Source organism: Callospermophilus lateralis, chromosome 18, assembly GCF_048772815.1.
Source record: "Callospermophilus lateralis isolate mCalLat2 chromosome 18, mCalLat2.hap1, whole genome shotgun sequence".
NCBI classification, from domain to species: domain Eukaryota; kingdom Metazoa; phylum Chordata; class Mammalia; order Rodentia; family Sciuridae; genus Callospermophilus; species Callospermophilus lateralis.
Window position 1 is genome coordinate 6,847,012 of NC_135322.1, and position 26,168 is coordinate 6,873,179.

Here is a 26,168-nt window from a genome sequence, read left to right on the forward strand (position 1 = left end):
CAAATAAAGGTATTAGGTCAAACTACAACTAAAAAATTAAAAATTAAAAAAAAAAAACAAAACAAAAAACATGGTGTTTTCTCAGCAACTCAGGAGGATGAGTCAGGAGGAGCATAAGTTTGAAGCCAGCCTCAACAATTTAGGGAGACCCTATCTCAAAATAAAAAATAAAAAGTGATAGATTTATAGCTCAGTGGTAAAGCAGCCCTGGGTCCAATCCCCAGTACCAGAAAGTAAAAAAAACAAGTTTAAAAAAGAAAAAGTGAAGTTTAATTCCCCTCTCATTGAGTATACATATGCTGAATCTCAAGACTGCTCTAGCAGACTGTAGCCAAAGTGTTGGGATATGATATCTGAGATTAGGAGTTTAGAATCTGGTGGCCTCCTCCAGCTCTCTCTTGGATCACTCCTTCTGTGGGAACATCAGCCGCCATGTTGTAAGGATGCTCAAGTAGCTCCACGATGGGGGCTCAATGGCAAGGAACTGAGAACTCCAGCCACAGTCACCCTGCAAGTGGATCCTGCAGCTAAAAGCCTTCAGAGGGCTGCCACCCTGGCCAACATTTTGACTGTGTCCTCATGACAGACCCTAGGCCAGTAGAGACTAGGCCCCAAACTCCTGATCTTGGGGAATTGAAGATGATTAGTGTTTGTTATTTGAAGCCATTAGATTTCATACTGGGGTGGTTTGGTACACAGCCCACACCCAACACACCAACCTCAGGCCATTTACCTCCCAGAGTTCTTGAAAAGCCCTGTTCCAGACCCTGTGCCCACCCAAAACGTCGCAGGATAGAGATACTCCAGCCTACAGTAAAGTGTTTGCTGTTGGGTTTTGTTTGGCTGGTTGTGTGTACACAGTGTATACAAGGTAAGTTGTACAGAAGCCCAAGAAAGAGCAAGAGACTAGGGATGGTGGGTGGGGGGGAGGGAGGCCAGGACAGAGAGGGCAGAGGAAGGGAAGAGGGACCCATTAAAAAATAGAACCACATCCAGACGACAATGGGAGGGGGCTGTGGGTGGGGGACAGACACAGACAAATTGCTGTAGAAAAGGAGTGGGAGGGGTAGAGGGTGGGGACCTTCTCCCCCCCCTCCACCTCCCCAGCCCCACCCTGCCCCAGGTATGTACAATAAATAAGATTAAAAATAATTAACAAGATGCGTTTTCCCCCTCCCACCCGTCGCTGAATGCCCTGGGGAGGGATGGCCTTTAGCAAAGATCTTGGCCTGTATGGGGGGCTTGGGAGGGAGGGGTTCCCCCAGCTCTCTGAAGCCACCCCGCCCCCCCTCAACCATACATAGACTTTTCCTATACATTATGTACAAGGTGGAGGGGGCAGGGCTATGGCCATGGAGGCAGGGGATTGGGACAGGGGGGAGGGAAACCGTTACTAAATAGACATTTATACATATATATAAATAATTTCTCTGTACACCGAACAGTGGGAGGAATAGGGAGGGAGTAGAGAGGGCTCGGGAGAGGGGGTAGTCAAACTCTGAACCCTGCCCTGGGGGGGCAGCATGGACACACCCTGACCAGCGACCCCCCCATCCTGGCAGCAACGGAGCCCAGGGGTTAGCTCCTGAGGACACAGTTCTGTCCCAATTCTCGGTTCATGGAGGAGGTGCCCCCCCCAAGTGGGGTGGGGTCACCCGCAGCGGCTGTGGGCCTGTGCTTGGGCCAGCAGGTCACTGAAGGAGTCAAAGAGCTGCTCCAGCCATGGCTGGTTCCGCATGCACTGCTGGACTACCTCCTCCTGGCCCAGGTCCTCTGCGCCGCCCTCGATGGCCAGGGTCTGCAGGGAGTTAAACACAAAGCTGGGAGGGAGGGGCTGGGGTCTCAGTATCAGTGTTCTAAAGAGGAGGGGCTGGCAGCTGGATTCTTAAGCCCAAGACAAATGGGACTTGGGGACTTGTGGGTCTGAGTGAGGAGGGCTGGGGTCTGGCCTCCTGGGTCCAGAGAGGTCACGAATGTGGGACTCCCAGGGTGACAGGTGCTGTGGGGAAGAGGCTCACCTGGTCTCGGCAGCGCAGGAAGGTGTGGTATTTATAGTGGTGGAGTGAATGGTAGAGTGTGTAGTATCCCGATTTCTCCAGTTCAACCTTGAACTCCTGGAGGGAGGGGTAGAGAAGCCTCAGACCCTCTGGTCTGCTCTGCACTGGCTCCCCACCCACCCAGCCCTCTTCCAGCCTGATTCCCCACCTGGGCTCGGACCACACTCCTCTTGAGCTTGCTGAGCGTCTTGCGGTTGTAGGGTTCCCCAGCAGGCCGCAGTCGTACCGCCCCTTCCTCGGGGGAGCCCTCCCCACTCTGCTCTACTTGCAGCTGTGGGAACGTGTGCAGGGCATCCTGTGGGAAGCCAAGGGGGTCAGTGGGCCACCTCTCTAGATCTACATACCCAACCCAACACCCAGGTCTCAGATCCCCAGTCATTCAGTGCCTCAGTTTCCCCTAGACTATAGACTGAAAGATACACGCCAAGGTCTGGGTCTCTTCAAAGGACAGAAATGCCTGGGCCTGTCCAGTGACGCTCACACTGTGATTTCTGGCCCCGCCCAGAAATTCAGAGGGACCAAGTTCTACCTAGAATTCTTAGCAACAGCTTCACCATCTATTCTAGGACTCTCAGAACCAGACCAATATCCTACCCAGAAGCATCAGAGGCAACCTAAGATCAAATCCAAGGATTCTCAAGGTCACCCTAATGTTTCACCCCAATTTCCCATTACCAGCCTACAACTATCCCTGAGTTCTCTGGACTTTTAAACTGATTCTGAATTTGGTGTAGGAGCCAGGCATGGTGGCTTAGACAGGAAGATGACAAGTTTGAGCAAGACCCTATCTCAATTTTTTTTTCTTTTGTTACTGGGGACTGAACCCAGGGACATTTAACCACTGAGCCACATCCCTAGCCCTTTTTATTTTTTATTTTGAGATAGGGTCTTACTAGTTGCTCATGGCCTAAGTTGCAGAGGCTGGCTTTAAACTCGACATCCTCCTGCCTTAGCCTCGCGAGTCGCTGGGATTGCAGACATGTGCCACTGCACCTGGCTGAATCCTTGAATTCTAAAACCAGGCTAACGTTCCACCCCATCATTCTCAGACCTATCCTAATACTCTGTATAGACAGATCCCAACTTGTGATGTTTGAACTTATGATCTTTTTCACATTACAGTGGTATGAAAGCAATAGACACTCAGTAGAAACAACTCTGGATCTGCATTTGGATGCTTTCCCAGGGTAGCATTATGTGGTCTGATCCTTTCTAGAGATGCTAGGCAGGGATGGTGAGCCGCAGCTCTCAAGTCAGTCACTACAACTGTGACATGAAACAGCCGAAACCACACAGCTTGCTGTGTTGCTCAGCTGGGATTTCAGAAGGTGAGGTAATTAAATTCATTTTCAACTTACGAGATTTCCAATTTAAGCTAGGTTTATTGGAATGCAACTATAGCATGAGCCAAGCATAACACACCACCCAGAATCCTCACTACCAGAGTAACAGTGAACCTTAAAATTCACAGTCTAGACTAACATCCTATAAAATTGTCAAAATCTAATTCTCCAAGCTACCTAACACTCATCCGAGAATTTTCAAACCCAGCACTGATAATTTAACATATACAATTATTATTATTATTATCATCTGTACCAGGAATTGAACCCAAGGGTGCTTAACTACTGAGCCATATCCCCTATCCTCTTTTATTATTTAGAGACAAGGTCTCGCTGAGTTGCCTGGGGCCTAAGTTGCTGAGGCTAGCTTTGAACTCATGGACCTCCTGCCTCAGCCTCCTGATTTACCATTTACCATTTTATATGGTAAATCCTGGGATTTACCATATAAAATTCTTAATATACTCATTCCCAAATTCACAGTCATCCTAATGTACCATCCAGAATCCTGAGCAAAATGAACATCCTACCCACAAATCTCAGGACCAGACCAACTCTTTATCCCATTTTCTGAGTTAGACTAACATCCCATTGTATATCTCCAAGTCAGCCTAACATTCCACTCCAGAATTCTCAGAGTCACACAGATACTGTCCCAGTATTTTTAAAGCCAGATTAACATTCTATCCCAGAACTCTGGAGTCAACCTAATATTCTTAGTGCCAGACTAACACCCCACCGGGAATCCTCAGAGAGGGACTAACCCTGGATCTCGGTGTTCTCAGAGCTGCCCTAATGCACCTGAGGCCACTCCGGAAGGGAAATTACACAGATGACCGCACAGTGAAGCCTAGAATTCTGAGCGCCTGCATTATGGTTACAGAGAAGCCCAGGGATCAGCTGCTCTAGTGCCAGCCTTGGGTGCAGGCCGTGTTTCTGAGCTCCTCCTCCCTTACGGTGCCCTGCTGAGATGCCCAACCCCGCACCCTCCAAGGCCTCCAGCCCACCTCTATCCGGCCTCCAGGCCTGCTTGGAATCCAGGTACCTCTTCTGATACTCCTGCCCTCAGCTTTTCTCCCAGCTAAGCCCAGGGAAGAGATTCCCTTCTAATAGTCCCCCCACAGGTCTCCTCCATGCCTGCCCCCTGGGCTGCAAATACCCGCTACGTGGGGCCCTAAGCACCTGCAGGGCGGGGCTCAGTGACAGCCGCTTCAGGACTTTTTTCTTGTGCTCATTCAGGAGGCCATCGATCTTCCGCATGGGTGGCAGGTACAGCTCGTCTGTAAGACAAGGTGGTGTCAAGAGAGCCACAGCCCAATGCAAAGGGGCTGGGGTCCCCAGATTGCCTCCTCCCTCAGATAGGAGTCCAGGCCCCAGCCCTCCTCCGTCAGACCCAGCTCACCATGCGTGTCTTCCAGGGCCTGGATCATGTCCGGGTCGAGGGCTGTGCTCACCAACATCTCCACGTAGCTCCGGTACATCTCGCGCATCGCCCGAGTCTTCAGTAGACGCCCAGGTACAGCCCGCTCTGGGGGAAAATGGGATGTAGGCTCACTAGTCCACCTTTGCCTGATGCCATCTGTGTGGCAAATACTACTCTCAACACTGAGGATCAGGAGAGAAATCCAAGTCTGCTGGTGGAATCAGAGGCACCACAATGAGTTCAGAGGAGCTTTACACCCCGCCTGGGTAGGCAGCAAAGCTTCATCGTCACATGAGTGTTGAAGGGATTTTTCTGTTATTTTGGTTTTTTGGTACTGGGGAATGAACCCAGGGGTGCTTTACCACTGCACTACATCCCTAGTCCTTTTATTTTAAGCCAGGGTCTTGCTAAGTTGAAGAGATTGGCCTCACACTTGCAGTCCTCCTGCCTCAGCCTCTTGAGTTGCTGAGATTACAGGTGTAAGCCACCATGCCCCCCCAAGAGCTGAGTCTTGAGGGACAAGCAAAAGCATTTTCAGTGTGGCTTCAATTAAGCCTAAAGAAACAGCAAAGCTGGTTTCTAAAACAGTGAGTCGAGTCAGAGAGATCACATCGTAAGGCCCAAGACTGAGGAGGGCAACAGGTGTGGAGCCTGCATAGGTGAGTGCAGGCCACACCACAGTTCTCCAACATGAGGCAGAAAGGGTAAGGGCTTCTTCTGGTAGGTACTAGGGAGCCACAGAGATCTGTGAGCAGAGGAGGGATAGCAATACATATAGAAAATCCCCTCTGATGGGGCTGGGTTTGTGGCTCAATGGTAGAGCACTCGTCTAGCACGTGCAAGGCGCTGGGTTTGATCCTCAGCACCACATAAAAATAAATAAAATAAGGTATTGGGTCAAAAAAAAAAATAAAAAATAAATAAAGAAAATCCCGTCTGAGGCCCCATGGCGACTGAAGCTGCAATCTAGCCCAGTAGACCACACAAAAGGACAGTGGTCAAGCAGGACTGTGGGGACAGGATTCAGAGATCAAGCTAGCATCAAGGCCAGGGTGGGAGATGAGGCTAAACTGGGCTGGGGCTGCAGGAATGAATGGAGATTAGGGTCAGTCACAGCAAAAGGAGTGGGCTGCAGACTGTCCAACTGTGAGGGTGAGCAGTGGTTAAGAGGTGAAGATGGCTTCCAGAATGATCTAGCCTTGTGACTGCGTAGCTTGGCTGTCCCTACCACAAGGAAACCAGAACAAGGAACTCAGAGGACCTAAGGGTTTTAGGGAGGTCTGTAGGGTTGCCAAGGGGAAAAAACAGGGCTTGAGCTTAATGCAAAGTTGTGGGAACGGTCAAGTCAGAGGTATTCAATAAGCAACCAAGGGGATTGACACGGTGTATGAATTGGATCGATGGACCTGCTTTTTAAAGAAAAGACAGAATGAAGTAGGGCACAGTGGTGCACTCCTGTAATGCCAGCAACCTGGGAGGCTGAGGCAGAAGGATCCCAAGTTTGAGGCCATCATCAGCAACTTAGTGAGATCCTCAGCTATTTAACAAGAACTTGTCTGGAAATTTCAAAAATGGGAATGCAGTGTAATGGTAAAGTCAATTCCCAACATATCCCCCTCACAAATTAAAAAATAGAAAAGAAAATTTAGAGTCAAGAGAAGGAAAGACCACTGATTTCTTAGTCGAACCGTCTACCAAGCTGAGAAACTACATCTCCCAGGCTCCCTCTGGCAGCTTCATGTGGTCACATGACCCTGCTCTTGCCAATAGGATGTGAAATGACAGTGCTAGCTACACCCAGACCTGGCAGTTGTTTAAAAGGTCAGGCCATTCCCATGCCCTAGTGCCCCTTCCTACTGGCAGGACTTCACTTGCAGGACTGCTGGGCCACCTCTGTCATGGGTTTGAGGCAAGTACAGACAGAAGGAAACCAGGAGAACGAACTCAGGGTTTGGGGGAGGTTTATGGGGCTGCCACAGGGAAAAAACAGGGCTTGAGCTTAATGCAAAGTTGTGGGAAAGGGCCAAACAACCTTGAGAAGGAGGTTTTTATTTTCCATGAACCTTCTGCTATATCAGGGCTTTTGTGGAAGGGAATTCTACGTCTCTATACTCGACCTGCTGTATTTCTAGTCTCTGTTGATAACTACCCCTGCTGTACATCTAACAGTGTGTGACCTTGGGTAAGTCATGTAACCTCTCAGTGCTTCAATATCCTCAGCTTTAAAATGAATTATTTTTCTCCCAGCACTGGGGACTGAACACAAGGGCACTCTACCACTGAGCTACAGCCCCAGCCCTTTTTATTTTTTGAGATTAGGTCTCATTAAGTTGCTGAGGCTGACCTAGAACTTGCAATCCTTCTACCTCAGCCTCACAAGCAGTAAAATGAACGCTCCAGGGGAAGCCTGAGTGCACGTGAGCATTCAGTACCACTAAGCTGTTACTTTTACTTTACGTATATATACATACGCACCCCCCCCCCTCATGTTAGTACAGTTGTCGTCGCTACTGTCATCGTGAACCAGACCTTCTAAGCCCTGGGAACACAGCCGTGCACCAGGCAGACATGGGGTCCCATCAGGTGCCTCCTCTGGGCAAGCATTCTTCTTCAAGCTCTATTGACTAGCCCATTTTACAGGCAAGGTCACCAAGGCACAAAGAGGTATGCCCCTTCCTTAGGGTCACCCAGTGACTCACAGGAAACACCATCATCTCTGAGCCCCAGGATAGAGGCTGGTCCCATGTCCTCCTCAGCCCTGGGGATCTGCCTGTACTGAGCCAAAGGAGCACTTTTGTGTCAAGGAACTGAGCCTGGGGCACTGCCATCTGCATGCAACTCTGGTAGGACCCAATCCAGGCTGCGCGCACCCTTGTGGTGCCTCACATTCCTCATCTGCATTGGGGCCCACAGTATCCACCTCTCAGGGCAGCTGTCAATGGGAAGCAGGTAACATGCGGCCTGTTCTCAGAGAACAGCCGCTCATGTAGCTGGGAGGCACGGGGTGGTTGGCTTTTGCCTTATCTGTAGTTTACCACTGCTCCCATCTTGCTGAGGCTACCTGGAGGCCTCTGGTTGACACTCAGCCCTGCCTCCTTCTGAAGGCCCGAGGCCCTTGCCCGCACCACTCCCTGGGCCTGCAGCCGCTGGGGGCCTCACCGTCCTCGCTAGGAGCTCCCGGGGATGACTCTGAGTCGGAGGAGCTGCCTGGTGGGCCCCCACCTGCCGAGGCGTTGCCCACGGCCTCCTTCAGCCACTTCTTCCTCTTCTTAGGGGGTGGCTCGGCCTTCACCTTGGTGGGCCGTGCCTTGGGCAGCCGGGAGGTGGTAGGCTGTCCTGTGGCGAGGCTCCGCTCTGGCCGTGCCTGTCGCCCACCGGTGGCCCGCTCGCCTCGTGATGGCCGCTCCCCTCGTGTCACCCTCTCCTTCTCCTTCTCCTTCTCCTTCTCCACAGGTCGTGGTGGGGATGGCTTCTCAGGGGCGGGGGACTCGGGCACAGCTGACTCAGGCATCTGCTCTGGGGGCTTCTCGGATGTCGTCTTCTCAGGGGTCTCAGGTTTGGGAGGTGGTGCTGGGGTCTTGGGCGGAGGTGCAGAGCTGCCCCCTGCCGATGCAGGGCCCTTGGCCTGCCCTGAGCGCCTGGAAGAGTTCAGAGAAGGACTACAGTCAGCAGCCCCCAAGAAACCCCAGTTCTCCTTGGAAATCCCCACCTGGACCACGGCTCTCCAAATGCCACCTCCCCTCATGCTGGGTCTCTGACCCCTCTCTGCCTGTCTCCCTATGTGGCTCTCCATACCCCACTCCCTGGAACTGTCCCCTCCCTCTGTCTCCACCCCCTGCCCCTATTTCCCTCTCTCAAGTGTCCCATCTCCAGGCACATGGGAGCTGCCTGCCACCTGCCTCTGTTCCCCACTGTAAGTACCTGACTGGCACCGGGGGCCGGTGCCAGGGTTTCCGAGCACACACCCTCACGTAATCCTTCTTGTTGACATTTTCCAGAAACTTTACATAGAGGCGCTGGTACCGGTTTTTCGCATCACCGAAATACCCCAAATACTAAGGAGGGAAAGAGGCACATGACAAAGTCTGTCTACACCAGCCAGGCAGCCGCCACCCAGGCTCCCACCCTGCCCAGGGACACCATGGCAGCCAGCTGTCTGCAGCCTGCCGGGAGTTGAAGACTTCCTTCCAGAGGCACCTCAGAGCCAGGGTGGGTCAGAGTCGAGCCTGAGGGGGATTCTGGTAACAGGCATCCCCCTGGGGCCCCCAGGTCCTTATCCCTCTCTGCAGGCTTACGTTGCTGGTAGCACAAAACTGCCTCTGGCCGTCCTTGATCTCCGGAGTGAACTTCTGCAGAAGCGCCTTCTGGACTCTCCAGATGGGTGGGGGCTCACGCCCTGTCTGCAGTGCCAGCTGAAAGGGAGGGGAGACAGGCAGGGTCAGCCCCTGCTCCCATACCTCTTGTTCCCATCCCTGTCCCCTGGCTTCCCTCACTATCCCCTTAAAGAAAAGTAGAGTCCTCAAGCACAAACCACCTACTGACAAGTAGCCCTTGGCCCCACGAGGCCCCCAGCCCTGGGCTGCACTCAAATCTGGCCCTGATTTCCCACTGCCCAGCTGATAATTCCTGATCAGGCTGTTTATTCTTTTGCCAAAGGACTTGAGTTATTCTAGCTTTCCGGTATGAGAGTACAAAGCTTCCTGTGTGACTTAAAGTACTGACAAGCCCTGAGCATCCACCCACCATTGGACAGACACAAACCCTAGCTGGTAACAGGGTTTCAGCAATGAATGAGACCCACTGTCATGAACTGAATCCTCATGTCCCCCCAAATTCACACACGGATACCTCATCACCACTGTGGTGGTGTTAGGGTTTGGGGCCTTTGGAAGCAGCTTTGCTCCTTTCTACTATGTGAGGACACAGCAAGGAACCAAGAAGCCACCACACCAAAGATGCTGGCACCTTGACCTCAGACTTCCAGCATCCAGAACTGTGAGAAATCAATTTGTTGTTTATAAGCCATCTAGTCTAGGGCATTTTGGTACAGTAGCCTGAAGGGACTAAGATACCAACAAAGTCTTCTGTGGGTCCTTCATTGACACAGAGACAAGCAAATAAACAAAACAGGGTGGTCTGTGGATTATGCCAAGAAAAAACAGGTGACAAGTTACTGAGCCCACTTCATCCACCCATCCACAATAGGGAGAACACAGGAATAGAAGGGCTCCGCTTCTGTCCTGCCTGTTCTCTTCCCCACACAAACACTCAGACCCCCTGCCCAGTGCCAAAGGATGTGGGTCAGACTTAGCATCTGACCCTGGGCATCCAAGGGAACAGTAGAGGAGGCACACACAGTAAAATGTGCTAATGCTGATTCCCCCAACACGGCAGACCCTGGAGGAAGGGCCTCAAATTAATTTGAATCCAAGAATGTTCCCTGGAAGAGGTGACGCCTATGTGAGTCCCTGGAAGGAACATGTCTCCTGCAAGGGCTTGGTCTAGAAAAAAACGACTAATAATATAAGTAAGAATAAGAACAGAGCAGGAAATGTACCCTGGGCACTGTGACAACCCAGTGATGAATGAAGGGCAGTCTCTACATGCAAAGAATCCAAGTCAAATGATCAACAAAATTCAGATGATACTACAATTGATTAGTCATGGCTGCCTTGAGCTTCGCATTCACCAGTAGCAAGTGCTAGGATCTATTAGTGATGTCTGCCATGGGTACCAGCTCCAGTGTGGGGTCCTGAATGCCAGGTAATGGCTATCTATGCTTAGTTTTGGGCAATTTGCTTTCACACTCTCAATTCTCAATTTTTTGACTCTTGGATCATTAGCCAGGAGTGCAAAGAAGGGTTTATGAAGACAGAAAGAGAGAGAGAGAAAGATTGATTGAACACTACTAGTGATTCAAATTAAATACACACACACACACACACACACACACACACACGAAAAGTAAAACAAGGGGTGGGGGGGCGAATAATAACCTGTTGACAGGAGGTTCAGAAAGGCTGGTGTCTCATATAGGACTGAGGCCAAAGAGACAGGAATGCAGGCACCCTAACCAAATCCTTTTTTCCAAAATACCACAGGGTTCCTATTCCTCCCTTTCAGTGACCTCAGGGGCCAGATCAGAGGCTCAAAGATGAAGAACCACACCCTGTCTTGCTGGAAAGCTGTGTAGGGCCCCCCAATGCAGATCCCTTAGCCTGGCAAAAGAGTTTACCTCAGTGTCTTCTCCCTTCTCCTGCACCCTGCCCAACAGGCTATCCCAACCCTTTAAAGCTCAGCAGATAAGTCCCAGTATCATATTCATGATACTTCCTGTTCTAGTTCTCAAGAACCTTCTAGGAAGTCATCAGAGCTAGGGGGAATACCTCCTGTTCAGGCTCCACCCTCTCCCTATCTGTATCCTCTGAGAAATCTGCTGACTAGCAAGGTGGGTCCCCTCAGGTTCACCACAGTAGACAAGGCTCTGTCTTTCCCCACATTGCTCTTCCACCCAGGACCCCACCTGGCCATCAGACCATACCCTGGCATCATCTTTGCCCATTCCCCAATCAAGGCCAGTCAGTACCAAGCCCCTCCCTTCCAGTCTCTCATCATGTCAATCATAACACTGGCCACACCCACTTTCAGTCACTAGGGAAACTGCCCTGTCCACAACCCTACACAATGGAAGCCACAGCTGATTGGGGATCTGACCAGGGGCAGTAAACAGATGGGCAGGTCACTAAGCCTATCTTGGCCCCAAATACTGAGCAGGACCAATCAGATCCTTTCTTGAGAATCTGAGCTATGATAAATTAAGCCAGGATTATATGCAACTGAGCTAAAAGCACCCATTTTTTTTTTTTTGGTGGTGTTGGGGATCGAACCCAGGGCTTCGTACATGCAAAGCAAGCACTCTACTAACTGAGCTATATCCCCAGCCCCTCTAGACACCCTATTTAAAAGAAAACTTGGCTGGTCTGGTGGTATGCCTGTAGTCCCAGCTACTCTGGAGGCTGAAGCAGGAGGACTACTTGAACCCTGGGGTTTGAGGCTACCCTGGGCAACACAGTCAGACCCGTCTTGAAGGGGAAAAAATATAAAGCTACAACATCCCTTGGGGCTGGGGATATGGCTCAAGTGGTAGTGCGCTCGCCTGGCATGCGTGCGGCCCGGGTTCGATCCTCAGCACCACATACAAACAAAGATGTTGTGTCCGCCGAGAACTGAAAAATAAATATTAAAAAACTCTCTTTCTCGCTCTCTCTCCCCCTCCCTCTTTCTTTAAAAACAAACAAACAAAAAAAATCCCATCAACAGGGAAGTCAGTCACAGGAATTACAGGACACAGTTATGGAAAGATGGCCATCTCAGCCTGGATACCTCTCCAGTCACCTCTCTACCTCCCTGCTGTCCAGGGGCACTAGCAGCAGAGGCTAAGGCCTTCAACAATGACCATCAACCTAAACACAATACCCTGAGTCCTATAGGATCCGGTCCCTTCCTAGACTCAGCACTCACGGTCCAGCCACTTAATGCTTGCACATCACAAACATGCCATGCTTCCCGATAGCACAGGGACTTTGCACAGGTTACTCACTACCTCTAGGATGGCTCACACCCTTCTCCACTTTACATCTTTGGAGTATTGCATTCTGCTTCATCTTCAAAACATCCCCAAGCACTGGGAATTAAACATCATTCCCATTCTACAGAAGAGACACTGACATAGAGCCAACTAGCCTACTGTCTTTCAATAGCCCCGCCCCCTACACAGCTTTTCAGCCCTGGAAAAATGATGTTCTACAAGCATGAAATGGACAGAGATTCTGAAGACCCAGTACACGAAAAAAGAAAGTAAATCAATTTAGCTATTTTATTGACTGATTGATTGATAGATACTGGAGATTGAATCTAGAAGTGCCTAAGCACTGAGCCACACCCCCAGCCTGATTTTGTATTTTATTTACAGATAGGGTCTCACTGAGTTGCTTAGCTGAGGCTGGCTTTGAACTTGTGATCTTCCTGCCTCAGCCTCCCAAGAGTTGCTGAGATTACAGGCTTGTGCCACCACACCCAGCTTATTTTTGCCTTAATACCTCATTTAATCATATTAAAACTCATTAATCAAGTTGCTGGGGTCTGAGGATATTGCTTAGTGGTAGAGCACTTGTCACGCACAAGGTCCTGGGTTCCATTCCTAATACCACCCCTCCCCCAAAAGTTTCTGTATCAATTACAGGTTGAAATGATATTTTAGATATTTAGGTTAAGTAAAATATATTCCTGTGGCTAATTTTGACTGTTTTTATTTTTTTGTAAGTGTGGGGATAAGAAAGTTTAAAATCACATAAACAGTTCACAAGATTCTTCTCTTGGGTTGTTGTTCTGAAACAAGCTTTGTTTTCATGTTTTTGTGGTACTGGGGAACTGCAGCCAGAGTCCAAGAGAGCTCTCTCACCACAGAGCTACTCAGAGTGGTTGAACTATTTTAAAGGACTATAAAAACCACCACCAACAGCCACAGCAGAGTCACAAAGAAGATTGTCGCAGAGGCCATCGCAAAGGCTGTATGTGGCCTGAGAAGCCTGTAATGTCATCTGACCCTTCACAGGAAACACTTGCCAAGCCCCACTCAGGCCTGCCCAGGGTCCCCAAGGGGAGTAACAGCAAACATTCAAAACCTTGGCAGGTCACAGATTGTTGGAGAACGGCAAGCCCTGATCCTCCGGTCCATAAGACGTATGAGAGAGGTGCTGACGTGATTGGCCATGATGAGGAAACTGAGGCTCAGGAAGATGGACAGAAGCCTAGCTGGGAAGTGGCTGAGATTCTTTTAAGTCAGGTCAACAGCAAAGTTGGGATCCTAAACATGCTGCCAGCTGGCCCTGTCTCCAGGGCCAGGCATGAACCCGGGTGCCCGCCACAGGGCTCAGGCTTGTGGCTCTGTGCCCCCCACCACAATGCACACTCCAGTTGTATTTTAAGCATCTGAGTCCTCGCCTGGCCCCTTCCCCTGCTCCACGCCAGCTGGGAAGTGGTGTCGGATGGCCCTGGCCCCCATCCCATGTAGGCACCTGCTAGCAGAGAGACTCCCTCTGTGTGTTGGTGAGCTTCCTCATCTGTGAAATGGGGATGGTGTGAGCCTCACCCCAGGGTCATCTGGCCCAGTGCCAGCTATGACACCCCCCTGGCCACTGTTACCACCTTTTGACCAGAATAGACCAAGTGCACAGCTGGGGCTGAGTGCGGGGGCTCCTGGGCTGACAAGGCTGGGTGTGGATCTCCAGCTGCAAAATCCACCTGGGAAGCTACTTTGTCTCTCTGAGCCTCGGCTGCCTTTCCTATAAAATGGGAAGAATAACCCTTAGTAGGAAGGACTTGACCTGTCTTCAATTTCCTCCTTTGAAAATATGAGGATAACAGTCTCTATAAGGAAGAATAATTATTTTTTTTTTTTAGAGAGGTAGAGAGAATTTTAATATTTATTTTTTAGTTATCGGCAGGCACAACATCTTTGTATGTGGTGCTGAGGATCGAACCCGGGCCGCACGCATTCCAGGCGAGCGCGCTACCGCTTGAGCCACATCCCCAGCCCAAGGAAGAATAATTAGAAAGATAAAAACGTGGCCCAGTGCAGCAGCGCATAGCAGGAATCTCAGGGACTCAGGAGGCTAAGGCAGGAGGATCGGGAGCTCAAAGTCGGCCTCGGAAACTTAGCAAGACCCTCAGCAATACAGCGGGACCATGTCTCTAAATAAAATACAAAAAAGCGCTGGAGATGTGGCTCAGTGGTTTAGCGCCCCTGGCTTCCATCCCTGGCACCAAAAAAAAAAAAAAGTAAAAGAGTTGGTGGCATTCTTACCGCTGCTGCTTGTTTCAAGTCTTCCTCACCTGTCTGTCAAGTCTCAGAAACTGTGATAACAAATTGAGATAATATACACAGAGCACTAAGTATGAGCCTGGGGACATGGGAAGATGGGCCAAGGAGGGACGCCTGAGACTGGAGGCACAGAGAATGTTCTGGTACCGGGGTCACGGGCACTCCTTAAAGCATTTTCCCTTATAACTTGTACATCTCTTACAAATGTGTCAAAATTATGCTGGAGACAGAATACAGATGGAAGGATATGATCCCTGGGACTGACAGGGTGGGAGCTGGGGGCAGAAAGCAGAGTGGAAATGGGACAGGCCAGAAGGTGACTGGAAGCCGAGTACTTTTCCCTCAATAAAACAGATCAACAATAATACAGAATAAAAATAGCTTCAGGGCTGGGGTTGGGGCTCTGTGGTAGAGCACTTGCCTAACATGCCTGAGGCCCTGGGTTCAATTCTCAGCACTGCATATAAATAAAAAGGTTCAGCTCACCTCACAAAACACTCATGAAGAAAATGCAGTGATAGTTCTTATTTTTATGATTACTTGACACCATAATCTTTCCATCTGTGTTTGGGAAGAACCAACACCCAAACTCAATTCAACAAAACAATACGTCAAGGGCCAAACACTGATCCTGCTCCATTGAGGATTCACACTCAATGACGGTGACTGATGAAGAGAACGGCCTTGTCCTTTGGTGCCACCATAAGGGTGACGGCAGCCCACTGACCTACTGAGCACGGGTTCCTTCTCATGCCCTGTGCAAAGCAAGCACTACTTTGGCCTCAACATCACCAACCTCATCTGGCACCTATCATGTTAATCGTCTGATTCAATTCTACGTGCCCACAAACCACACACAGCAAAGCCAGCAAACTTTTTCGGTAACAATGCAAAAAGAAAATAATTTTTGGCTCCGTGGACCAGTTCTACGCTGCCACTATACAGGGAAAACAGCCAGAGATGACATGTCAGTGAACAGACGTGAGCGTGTACCAATAAAACTTTATTTGTAAAAACAGGCAGCAGGCTGGATTAGGCCCCCAGGTTGCCAACCCCTGCTCTAGAGTAACTGGAGTGGCGAAGGGTGGGTCTCCACAAGCACCTCAGATCCCGCCTGATGCACAGCGCGCACTCCAAACCAACAGCTGTTCCTTTGATGGGTCGTATGTCAGGTTGCTCACATTGGCGCAGGAGGGGGTGTTTAAGGACAAGAGAAGCATCAGGGACCATGAATAGCATCCTCTCCGCTACTCCTGTTATATTCTAAGGCCCCAAGAGCAGAGCCTTTGCTCCTCTCTGGGCCCCCAGCACCCACCGCACACTGGGATAAGCATTAGTGATCGTTTTAAATCCTGGTTTTTGGTAACACGTACACATACACTAGTACCCTCTCAGGGGCACCATGGCGCCCCCAGAACATACTGTCCACCTCTAGGGAGACGACGAATTCGAGGGGGCCCTGGCAAGTCTGTCTCAGCCATAACCACACCTGCAGTTCCTGAGATGAGGCTGTCACCCAGCAGGTACTCAGTGAATACTCCAAATGACCAAATCCATCAGGCCCAGTTTTGGGGGGCCGGGACTCACCTTGAGTGAAGGGATGTCCTCAGCACGGATGACAAACTCGTCCCGCTCCCTGAAGATGCCCTCCCCACCGCTCTCGCCAGCCTCCTCGTCAGTCTCCCCACACACAGCTGCCGTCTCCTGCTTCTTGGCCAGGTGCAGGGGCCGAGCGTCCGGTGGCTCGGGGTCCTCAGGGGACGGGGCAGCAGGTTCCTCAGGAGGGGCAACTGGTGGGGGAGCAACTGGTGGGGCGGCAACTGGCGGGGCTGGTGGTGGCGGAGGCGGAGGCGGCGAGGGCAGGGCTGGTGGAGGGGGTGGCTGCGTTGGAGGCGGCGAGCTGGCCACAGGGGCCACCAGTGGGGGTGGTGAGGGCAAGGCTGGTGCTGGTGGAGGCGGTGGTGGGGGTGGTGGAGGCTGAGGCTGAGGCGCTGGGGCAGGAGGCGGCGAGGGTGGGGGTTTCTCCTCCAGCAACGGGGGTTCTGGGGGAGAGAAGGACATCAGCTCTGGATGCCATTCACTGTCTCTGATGCTTCTCTTATCTTAAACATTCCTTCATGCACTAATAGCCTCGGTCACCAAGCAGGACTAAGGCTCCCAGAAGCCCTCTGCCACACCAGCGGAAGGGGGGGCCCTTTCCCAGTTCCAGTAGCTACACAGAGCCCCAGAAGCCAGGCTCCCATCCCTACGGCCTTTTTCAGTCCTCAATCATCTCTGAGCCCTTGAAGCCTTTGTCTGGCTTTTTTTTCTTCAATACCAGGGATTGAACCCAGGGGTGCTTAACCACTTAGCCACATTCCCAGCCCTTTTTGTTAGATTTTATTTTGAGACAGGGTCTTGCTGAGTTGCTTAGGGCCTTGCTAAGTTTCTGAGGCTGGCTTTGAACTCAGGATCCTCCTGCCTCAGCCTCCTGAGCCACCGGGATTAAAGGCCTACATCACAAAACCCAGGTTCCTCCCCGCTTAGTACTGGGGATTGAGTCCAGGGGTGCTCTATCCCAGTCTTTTTTACTTATTTTGAGACAGGCTGGCCTCGGACTCTGCCATCCTCCTGCCTCAGCCTCCGAGTCATGGGATTACAGGCGTGTGCCACTGTGCCTGGTCCTTCTCTGAAGCCAATCTCTGGGTCTTGTCTTTCACTGGGCCCTTCCCTGTCTTCCCCAGGGTATTCCCCAACCGGGGGACCAACACTGATCTTCCTTCCTGATGCTATTTCTTTGAGCCCCACAGGTGTTTTAACAGTTCCTAACTCTGAGGAGTTTCCAACCCCTAAAACTGCCACTTCTTCAATGCTGTGCCCTTCTCAGCCCTTCCAAGGCTCTCCAGACCTTGATATTTTCTCTCTGCTTAGAACTCCCTGGTACTTCCCATGTTTCCCCAGATACTTCTGTTCTGCCTCACCCTCTCATTCTACTCCCCATCTTTCTACAAGCCCCCACCAAATCTTGATTCCCTGCACTCCTGACCCTTCAAGCCCCTTTAATGCCCCCCTCTCATGCCTCTGTTCCCACTAAAGTCCTGTAGTTTCTGTTTATAGCTTATCCCAGAGAGAACCCTATGCCCACGAGACCTACCTGTCTCCAAGTCCCTCTGCTCCGCACGCCCTGCTGTCCCTTACTGCACATCACTGCTCTTCATAGATCCTCTCAAGCCCCATGTTCCCCACTAGCTTCAAAACCTGTCCTCATAATTTATAACCTGCCCTGACCCCAGCAATTCTCCAGGGCCCGGATTGGGACCCATTAGTCCACTTAGCACCTTCAAGCACAATACCACTGCTACGTCCTACACCACCTATAGTGAAACCCCTTAAACCGTCTGTAACCTGAACAACTGTATCTGGTGACCATAATAACCTAAAACACCTGCTCCACCCCCAGACGACCTTCTTGGAGCTCACCAGGTGTGCCATTGCTGTTGGTACTGGGGAGCCCGGGGAGAGGGGGTGGCCCTGGGACTGCAGATGCAGTGGTCAAGGGCGGCCCCTCTGGGGTAGAAGTGTCCTTAGGCCCAGCAAGGGGTGGGTCATCAAGGGCAGAGATGGCTGACGAGATGCTCTCCTGTAGGTCCCGGTTCTTGGCCACGGAGTCTTCCTCATCCGAGGAGAAAGAGGGCAGCGTCTCAAGGTTCCGCTTCAGCTCCTCGTCCAGCCGCTTGCAGGGCGAAGGGCAGCCCAGCCCCAGCCCCTCACTCTCCGCAGCCTCCAGCGCACCCCCCAGCCCGAAGGCGCCAGCAGGTGGCGGGTGTGGCACAGTGGGTGCAGCGGGCGGCTGGGGCTGTAGGCCTCGGGCTGGCACAGAAGGTGGCACACTCTTGGGGGGACTGAGCGGGGGTGTCAGGCCTGCTTGGTACAGTGGCGGGTGGCGCTTGCCTGACTTGAGGAAGTCCAGGAAGGAGGCCATGAAGCCTGACTTCATCTCTGGCTGCTTCTCCTCTACCTCTTTGATCTTGGCCTCGATCTTCTCCCGGGTCAGGCTGGAGTCCAGGCTGTTGTGGTCCACACCCGACATGGCATCGCCTGACGAGGCTCCCAGCCCTTCACCAGCCTTGGGCACAGACAACTTGATCTAGACACAGGGACAGTGGGAAGTCAGAGCCCAGGGGTCCTGGCCCCAGCCCCCTCACCTAAGAACCAGAAATCCAACTTCCCAGACTCAGCCTACGGCGGGCTAGCACTGAGCCCTGAAAACCCTTCTCAAGCATGAGGCTGCAGTTCTTCCCTCCAAACACTCACTGATCTCTCCTTGCTACCGGCCAGTTCAGGTACCCACATCCTCTTCCCATAAGAACAGGTTGTAGGACGCTGGACTGCTCATCCTTCACCGTCAAGGACCCAAGAACCCAAGCCCTAATGGCCCATTTCTGCTAGACCACACGTCATTCATGGATTTCACCACTGCTGCAATACTGGAATCCCATTCCTCAGCCTGACCTATGTCCCTAGTGCCTAGAGTCAATAACATGACCCCAACCTTTCCCTCTCTCTATGACTCACACATCCCATCCTCAGCCCCTACAAGACCAAGTTCCCCTCACCTTAAGTGGCTTCAGGGGCTCCAGCCGGGTGCCCCCGCCCTCCTCGGCTTTTCGGCCCCTGCCACGGCCCCTGCCCCGGGGTTTCTTGGCCCCATCACTAGGTGTGGAGGCTGAGGCTGGACCAGTAGTGGTGGGGACCTCCAGTGGGCGGATCCGGGGCCTTCCCCGGGGCCGGGGAGGACCATCGCGCTTCGCCTTGGTGGGCTTGCGGCCTCGGCGCCGGGGGCCATCAGGGCCCGGGTTAGGTGGGCAGAAGTCGATGTCACCCAGGGGTGACAGGGCTGGCCGGGAGCGACAGCTGGAAACCAGGTCAGGTAGGCGCCGGGGATTGAGGCGAATGTCCGCAGGCACATCGGCCTTGTCCTCATCGGCCTCAAATTCATACTCCTGGGCATACAGCTTCTTGGGCGTCTGGAAGGGTGGGTCACGGCGTCGCAGCAGGTGGAAGGAGGACGTCTTGAGCAGCTTCTTTGGCTTGGTTGAACAGAAGATGGGCGAGGTGAGGCCACCCTTGGGCTCCGAGGCAGGTGGTGGAGGCGGTGGAGGGGGAGGCGGGGGTGGGGGTGGCGCCTGGTGTGGCCCACTCTGGATCAGGCCCAGCGGCTCAGCGTTGACCGTGGAGGGCAGCTCCGGTGGCTTGTTGGGGTCTAGGCCCAGGCCCGGCGTCTCAGGCCCAGCTCCAGATGCCCGACCAGGGCAGTAGGGCCCATAGGGGTCATAGGCAGGGGGGCCTGGAGGAGGGCCAGCACCAGCCTTGGGATCACCCTCGTCCTCTGGCTGCCCAGCCTTGCCATAGTCATCTGCTGCCCCTCCGCCAAACATCTCCTCCATGGTGGGGAAGAAGCTGCGCTCCTCGTCCTGGAGCAAGGAGTCAGGGAAGCAGATGGAGGTGAGCGGTACAAAGCGTGGGGCCTTGGTGCCTTGTGGGCTGGGGCTTCGGTAGGCACCCGCAGGATCCTTGCCCTCAGAGTTAGGTGGGCCCACGCCGGTGTCACCAGGCCCTGGGGGCAGTGGCTCCAGAGCCCCAAGCAATTCCTGCATGGCACCTGGAGGTTCTAGGCTTTCCTCTGGTCGGAGACGGGGGCTGGGGGCTGCAGGCTCCAGGCCATGGCTGCGGAGGTGGGCCTCGAGCTGGAGGGGCATGGGTGGTGGAGGCGGGGGCGGTGGTGGCTGGGGTGCCCCATCACGTGTGGTTGGCTCAAGAAGGTGGACACCGACTTTGGGGGCGCTAGGAGAGGGGCTAGGAGCATGGCTGAGGACAGAGGGGAGCAATTGTGGTGGAGGTGGAGGCAGCACCAGCGGGAGGTCAGGGCCTCCAGCCTCCAGAAGGAGGCCATGGGGGTTGGGCTGAGCAGGCTGGGCAGTGGGAGGTGGGGGTGGTGGACTTTTCTGCAAGAAGGCCCCCAGCTCCTTGGCACCTGCCCCATAGTGGACAACTGAGGTGGCCAGTCCCTCAGGGGTCTCGCCAGCCCTTTCTGGCCCTTTCTTCTTCTCTTTCAGCCTCCCCAGGCCCAACTCCAGGGCTGCCGTGGCACCTTCATCCAGGCTGGCACTGGTTCGAATAACACTCTGCAAGTGGTACCTCTGGGGGTCTTCCTTGGCCAACTCATAGGGTGTGCCTGGCGTTCCCCCGGCCCCGCCACTACCCCCAAGTCCCTTGGAGGCATCTGCTGCCCCATCCTCGCCCACTAAGCCATCTGCCCCCGAGGTCCGAGGTGGGCTAGGTGCCTGCAGGAGGTGCTGGATAAGGAATTCCTCATCCTCAGTGCGCTCAGCTGGAGGCCCACCAGGGCCTGCCAGCAGCTCAGAGCCATCGCCCTTGCCTTTGTAGCCACCTGCTCCAGCTGCATAGTTACCAGCTCCTGGGGGCGCCAGGAACGGGGCAGAGGCCAAGACTGAGCTCAGGTATTTGCCAGGGGCTCCTGGAGAGCCGACTCCAGGCGGGCGGCCAGTAGCTGGCGGCGACTGGAGAGGACGGATGATGTGGGATGGGCTGGCCTCCCCACCACCTCCCAGGGAGCCGGGTCCCCAGCCACCTCCATGGCCTGAGAGTGCCGGGGAATGGCCAGTACTGTAGCTGAGCGAGGGGCTGGCTGTGGGCAGCCCTTGGGAGTGGGCAGCTGGGCCTGGGTAAGGCTCTCCCTGTACCCCATAGAGCTGCCCCTGCAGCTGATCTGGAGAGTAGCTCTGACATGTGGCTAGACCAGGAGGTGGTGGGCCACCAGGAGGCTGTGGGGGACCCCCTGAGTAGCTGGGTCCTTTGCTCAAGTCCTGTGCTTGACCCCCTCCAAACCCCTGCCCATAGGCCTGTGGTCCCAGGAGCCCTTGGGGCTGACCAGGAGAATAGGCCTGGCCCCCAGCCCCACCTGCCCCAGAGGTCTTCCCCGTGGCATAGGCTGCTGCCGGACCACCCAGGCTCTGACACTTGGGTGTGGCAGTAGAGCGAGGTGGTGGGGGCCTAGTGGCACCCCCAGCAGCTGCTCCATAACCACCTTTGCCTGTCTTATAACCCGGCGACTGAATGATGGGGCGATAACCTCCACCACCACCTCCGGCCCCACCACCCCCAGCTGCCTCAGGGCCCGTGGCCCGACCTGACGTTCCAGCCGTGGCTCCACTGGGACCAGCCTTGCTGGGTTCACCAGAGCCCGGGGAGGGCTCCCCACCGCCCAAGGGGCTGCAGGCCAAGTTAGCCCGGTGGCCCATGGAAGGGTAGCTGCCCCCACAGCTCAGGTAGTGCTGGAGGGCATGGGCTGGTGGCGGAGGCGGTGGGGGCTGGGCACTGGCTGGCCGCTGGTAGTGCTTTATGACGGTGTCCTGGCGGGGCAGGGCCCGCTCAGGGGGCGGTGGGCCTGGGGCAGCACCCGAGAAGTTGTAGAGCTGTGGGGAGGACTGTTCGGCAGCGGCGGCAGCAGCGGAAGAAGAAGCCAGTAGATTGAACTGAGTGGGGAGGTGGCGGGGAGGTGGGGGTGGATCTGGGGGTCCAGGGCGGTAAGGGGGAGTCTGGGCCGGGCCAAGGCCAGCAGGCCCCAGAACGCCACCTCCTGCCAGGCGCTCAAAGCCCAACGAGGAGGGTACCGTGGGTGCCTGTGAAGGCTTCAGGTGCAGCACATCATGAGGGGACAGGAGCCCATTAGCAGGAGGACTGAATGGGGGGTCCTGGAGGCTGAGGGACGAGGGTACTGGAAAGGGACGGCTGCCGAAGGAAGCTGGGTGCTGGTAGGCAGACAGGGCAGAGGAGGACGGAAAGGTGCTGGAAGCCGGTAGGGCACCCGAGATGAAGAGTTCCGTGGGGCCTGGTGTGTGCATGGCTAGGGATGATGGAGAAGACGGGAGGTCAGAGCAGACCACAAGCCAGCCCCACCCTAACCCTCCAGGGGCGGCACTGTGCTTACCTGTTTGCCAGGAAGGACTACGGAACTGGGAGAGGAGAGAGGAGGCAGAGGGGCCTGGCTGGGGGCCCCGGGACTCCAGGGCGGAAATGAGGTTCATGACGGAGGCGTCGGGCCCTGCTGAGCCTGCATGGTGGAGGCCAGTGTCGAAGAGTCCAGAGAGGCCTGTCCAGGGACAGGAAGGCAGAGTTAGGCAGGTGGGAGGCCAGGCAGGGTCAAGGAAGGCAAATAGCCAAACTAAGTGGAGTTAGGAAAATGGGTGGGGCAAGTCCAAAGAGGACAAAAAGGCAGAATAAAGTTGAGATGGCCAAAGGGAGAGAAAAAGAGAAAGTAAAGGAGAAACAGGTGCAATCCAAGCATGTGCAGAGAGCCCAGGTGGGAAGCAATAGTTTTAAAAGAGTAGAAAAAATCCCAAAGTGAAGGAGACCAGGATGAAAGGGCAGAATCCTCAGTAAGCGGGTGCGGGCAGAAGATGTGGGCAATTCTAGTAAGGAAGGAGAGAATACAGACAACAGGAGTCACAGAAAGATCTAAAAAAAAGTGAAAAGGGTAGCAGGATCCAGGGAAAAAACAGATGGGGAGGAAGAGCGGGAAGGAGCCGATCAGGAAGGTCAGAGGTCAAAGTGGATGCACAGTCTCTTTGCTGGTACATTTGGGGAAGGGGGGGGGGGGATATGTCAGGATCAAAGCAAGAAAGCTAATCAGAACCGTGGGAGGCAAGGCCAAAGGGAGCGTATAAGCAGTGGGCAAATCTAAGTTAAAAGAGGGAGAGCCAAATAATTGGAGACAATCAGGAAAGAGAATCAGGAAGAATTCAGAGGGCAAGGGAGCTAATGGGATGAACCCTGAGGGAGAGGGTTGGGGTAAGCTGGAGAGAGGCGGAAAAGCCTGGAAGAGAAGGTGGGATTTGGGGGCTGAAAAGACCCGGCCAATTGAGCAAAAGGGGCGGGACCAGAGAGACAGGGCAAACGAATCCGGCGTGAAATTAAGCAGCAACCAGCAGCCTCACACTCAACCAATCAGAGGAGAGCCAGCAAGGGGAGGGCCACGACACAGGGCACGGCCAATTAGGATGGGCGGAACTTTCAGCAGCCAACCAGCTGTCTCCGAGGGAGGGCCAGGCTAAGCCGGGCGGGATGGGGCCGTACCTGCCGGGTGGTGGTTGGTGGCATAGCTTTGCAGTGGGTGGGGGGCCGCATAGGCCTGGCGGTGTAAGATGTCCGTCTCGGGGTGCGAGGTCCTGGAGCTGCCATAGACCAAGCTGAGGAGAAGGGGGAAATGTCAGAATGTCCTCCCAAGCTGCCTTCTGAGAAGGGAGCTCAGGAAATCCCCGGGGAGTTTGGGGGAACCTTCCAGCTGATGAGGGGGTTATCCCAAGGAACCCTGGGCTCTAAAGGAAGAAGACAGGGAAACTGGGCTGCCAATTAAAGACCCACAAAAATGGCCCTCACTCTAGATCCTCAATAAATAAAGCTCGGATATTCTCACATTTCCACAGGCAGGCACACAGAGACAAACAAGTGAAGAGAGTGCAAGTCGGAGGAAGCTTTCTGAGTTGAAAATATAAAAGGTATATTCCTCCTACCAAGACCCCCTGCTACACATACACACACACACACACACACACACACACACAGTGTGAAGGTAACACAGACAGTAGAGCCAACTGCAGAGGTGCACATGGACAACTTCACTGGAATGGCATAGCCCCTGAACTTCATGGGGTTTTGCAAACCAAGTCGTGAGCGGAGGTAGATTGTTCTCAATAACGCAGGAGTTGGGGGTGGGGAGGGGATAGGAACGGAGAAAGTACCAGGTACAAGTGTGAACAGGAATACCGTCCATCCTCAGGGGTTAAGGTTCAAATGCATGGGCCCATGCAAAGCCAGGTATGTAGGCAAATGGGGGAGAAAAGGTTCAGACGGAGGAGTCACACACGAGAAATCCTGACACACTGGGAAACCCAGGTATGGGGAGGAAGGGTTCGGGACAGGTGAAGAGTGAGGGTACAACACTGAAAAGCAGCAGGAAAGGGAGAGATTCACAGGTGAACACACTGCCAGCCACGCACTCTCAGGACTCATGTTCCCACACACAAACACACCCGGCAAACATTCTACTGTGCATGCAACGGCCCTCTATCTGCGGCCGGGACTCAAGAAGGCAAACACACTCATGGCCATCAACTAGGATTCTCTGCCTCTGGGGGTGGGGAGTTAAAGGGGGCGTGTCCCAAGTGCCAGACCCCCCCCTACACACACAGAACCCTAGCATAAGAAGGGGGCGGGGCCCCATGCCCACTCTGCGCGCGGAATTTGTTGGGGGGAGGGCCCGAGTGGTTCAGCCTCACTCAATCCCGGAACAATAGGACCTAGGAGGGGGTGCGTGACCCCCAGGTCTGCATTTTAATTCTCCTTTCCTTCCACCTTTGCAAGAGCAGAGCCAGGGGCGCCGGGGGGCGGGGGGGGCGGGGGGTCAGCAAGCTGGGAATCCAATGATGGGGGGAAGCCCAGGCCTTGCTTCGGAGTCCCTCCCACCTTCTGAAGGCCTTCCCATCTGAAATTGTTTTGCACCCCTATTTTCCCGCTGCATTTCTCCCTTTGCAAGCCAGAGCTGGCTTTAGCGGAGTTTGCAATTTGCAAACTGGGGCGGCGGCGTTGTTACAAACCGAAGAAGGCCGCTCCCTCGCAAGCCAGAGGGGAGTTTGCAATGCACGCGTCGCCGGGCGGGCCCGGCCGGGCCGGCCCCCACCCCTTGGCCCCTTTCTCCAGGCCACCCTCAGCTCCTTACCTAGCTTTCGCTGACCTCTCGTAACTCCATCCCGCCCCGGCGCCGAGCGGGTCCCCGAAGCCGGCGCTGGGGTAGTTCCTGTCCATGAATTGGCCGCGGTGGAAATTGGGGGGAGGGGGAGGGAGGGGGAAAGGAGGGGGCGCGCGCGCGCTCTCCTCCGCCGCCGCTCCCTCCGCTGCTTTTTTTTTCCCCCTTTTCTCTCGCTCTCTTTTTTTCTTTGCAGCCGCCGAAGGCCCGGGAAGGCCCCGGGCGGGGGAGGGAGGGGGCAGGGACCGAGGGGCGGGCAAGGGAGAGGGTGCAGCCGCTGAGCCAAGAAGGGGGGAAGGGGGGTTCCCCCTGGAGGAGGGAAAGGGGGGGAGGGACCCCGCTGTCTCCGCCTTTGCCCCGGCGCTTGCAAGAGAGAAGAGGGGGAGCACGCTCGGGAGGGGGCGTCCCGGGCGGCCCCAGGGTGGGTGCAGGCGCTGGGTGCTCGCTCTCTCGCCGCCGCCGCCGCCGCCTCCTCCTCCTCTGCGCTCACGGTGCAGCCATCTTTGCACAAGGCGGCTGGGGGAGGGGGGAGGGGAAGGGGGGCGGGCGGCGGGGTGTCTGGCTGCGCTCCGCTTCCTCCCACAATCCCGTGCAAATGCAAAAAAAAAAAAAAAGAGAGAGAGAGAGGGAGAGACTGAACGACTGAGCGCTAGCAGAG

The 26,168-nt window shown here is 54.2% G+C and overlaps 1 protein-coding gene across 2 annotated transcripts; it reads right to left on the bottom strand.

Annotated features, from left to right (window-relative positions):
• Positions 1–247: 247 nt before the first annotated feature.
• Prr12 (proline rich 12) lies at positions 248–26,020 on the bottom strand. Of its 2 annotated transcripts, XM_076837952.2 has the most exons (15): positions 25,484–26,020; positions 23,842–23,954; positions 22,697–22,858; positions 21,524–22,612; positions 19,302–21,337; positions 18,166–18,832; positions 16,294–16,748; positions 9,119–9,235; positions 8,745–8,878; positions 7,983–8,461; positions 4,803–4,928; positions 4,583–4,680; positions 2,206–2,352; positions 2,019–2,114; positions 248–1,798 (listed from the first exon to the last, which is right to left on the bottom strand). In XM_076837952.2, exons 1-15 carry the CDS (start codon positions 25,567–25,569, stop codon positions 1,652–1,654), a joined length of 5,952 nt encoding a protein of 1,983 aa, XP_076694067.2. In that variant the 5' UTR covers positions 25,570–26,020; the 3' UTR covers positions 248–1,651. The 2 variants fall into 2 exon arrangements, with proteins under 2 accessions (XP_076694067.2, XP_076694065.2); XM_076837950.2 differs by having other exon boundaries at positions 19,302–22,612.
• Between the last annotated feature and the right edge of the window lie 148 nt (positions 26,021–26,168).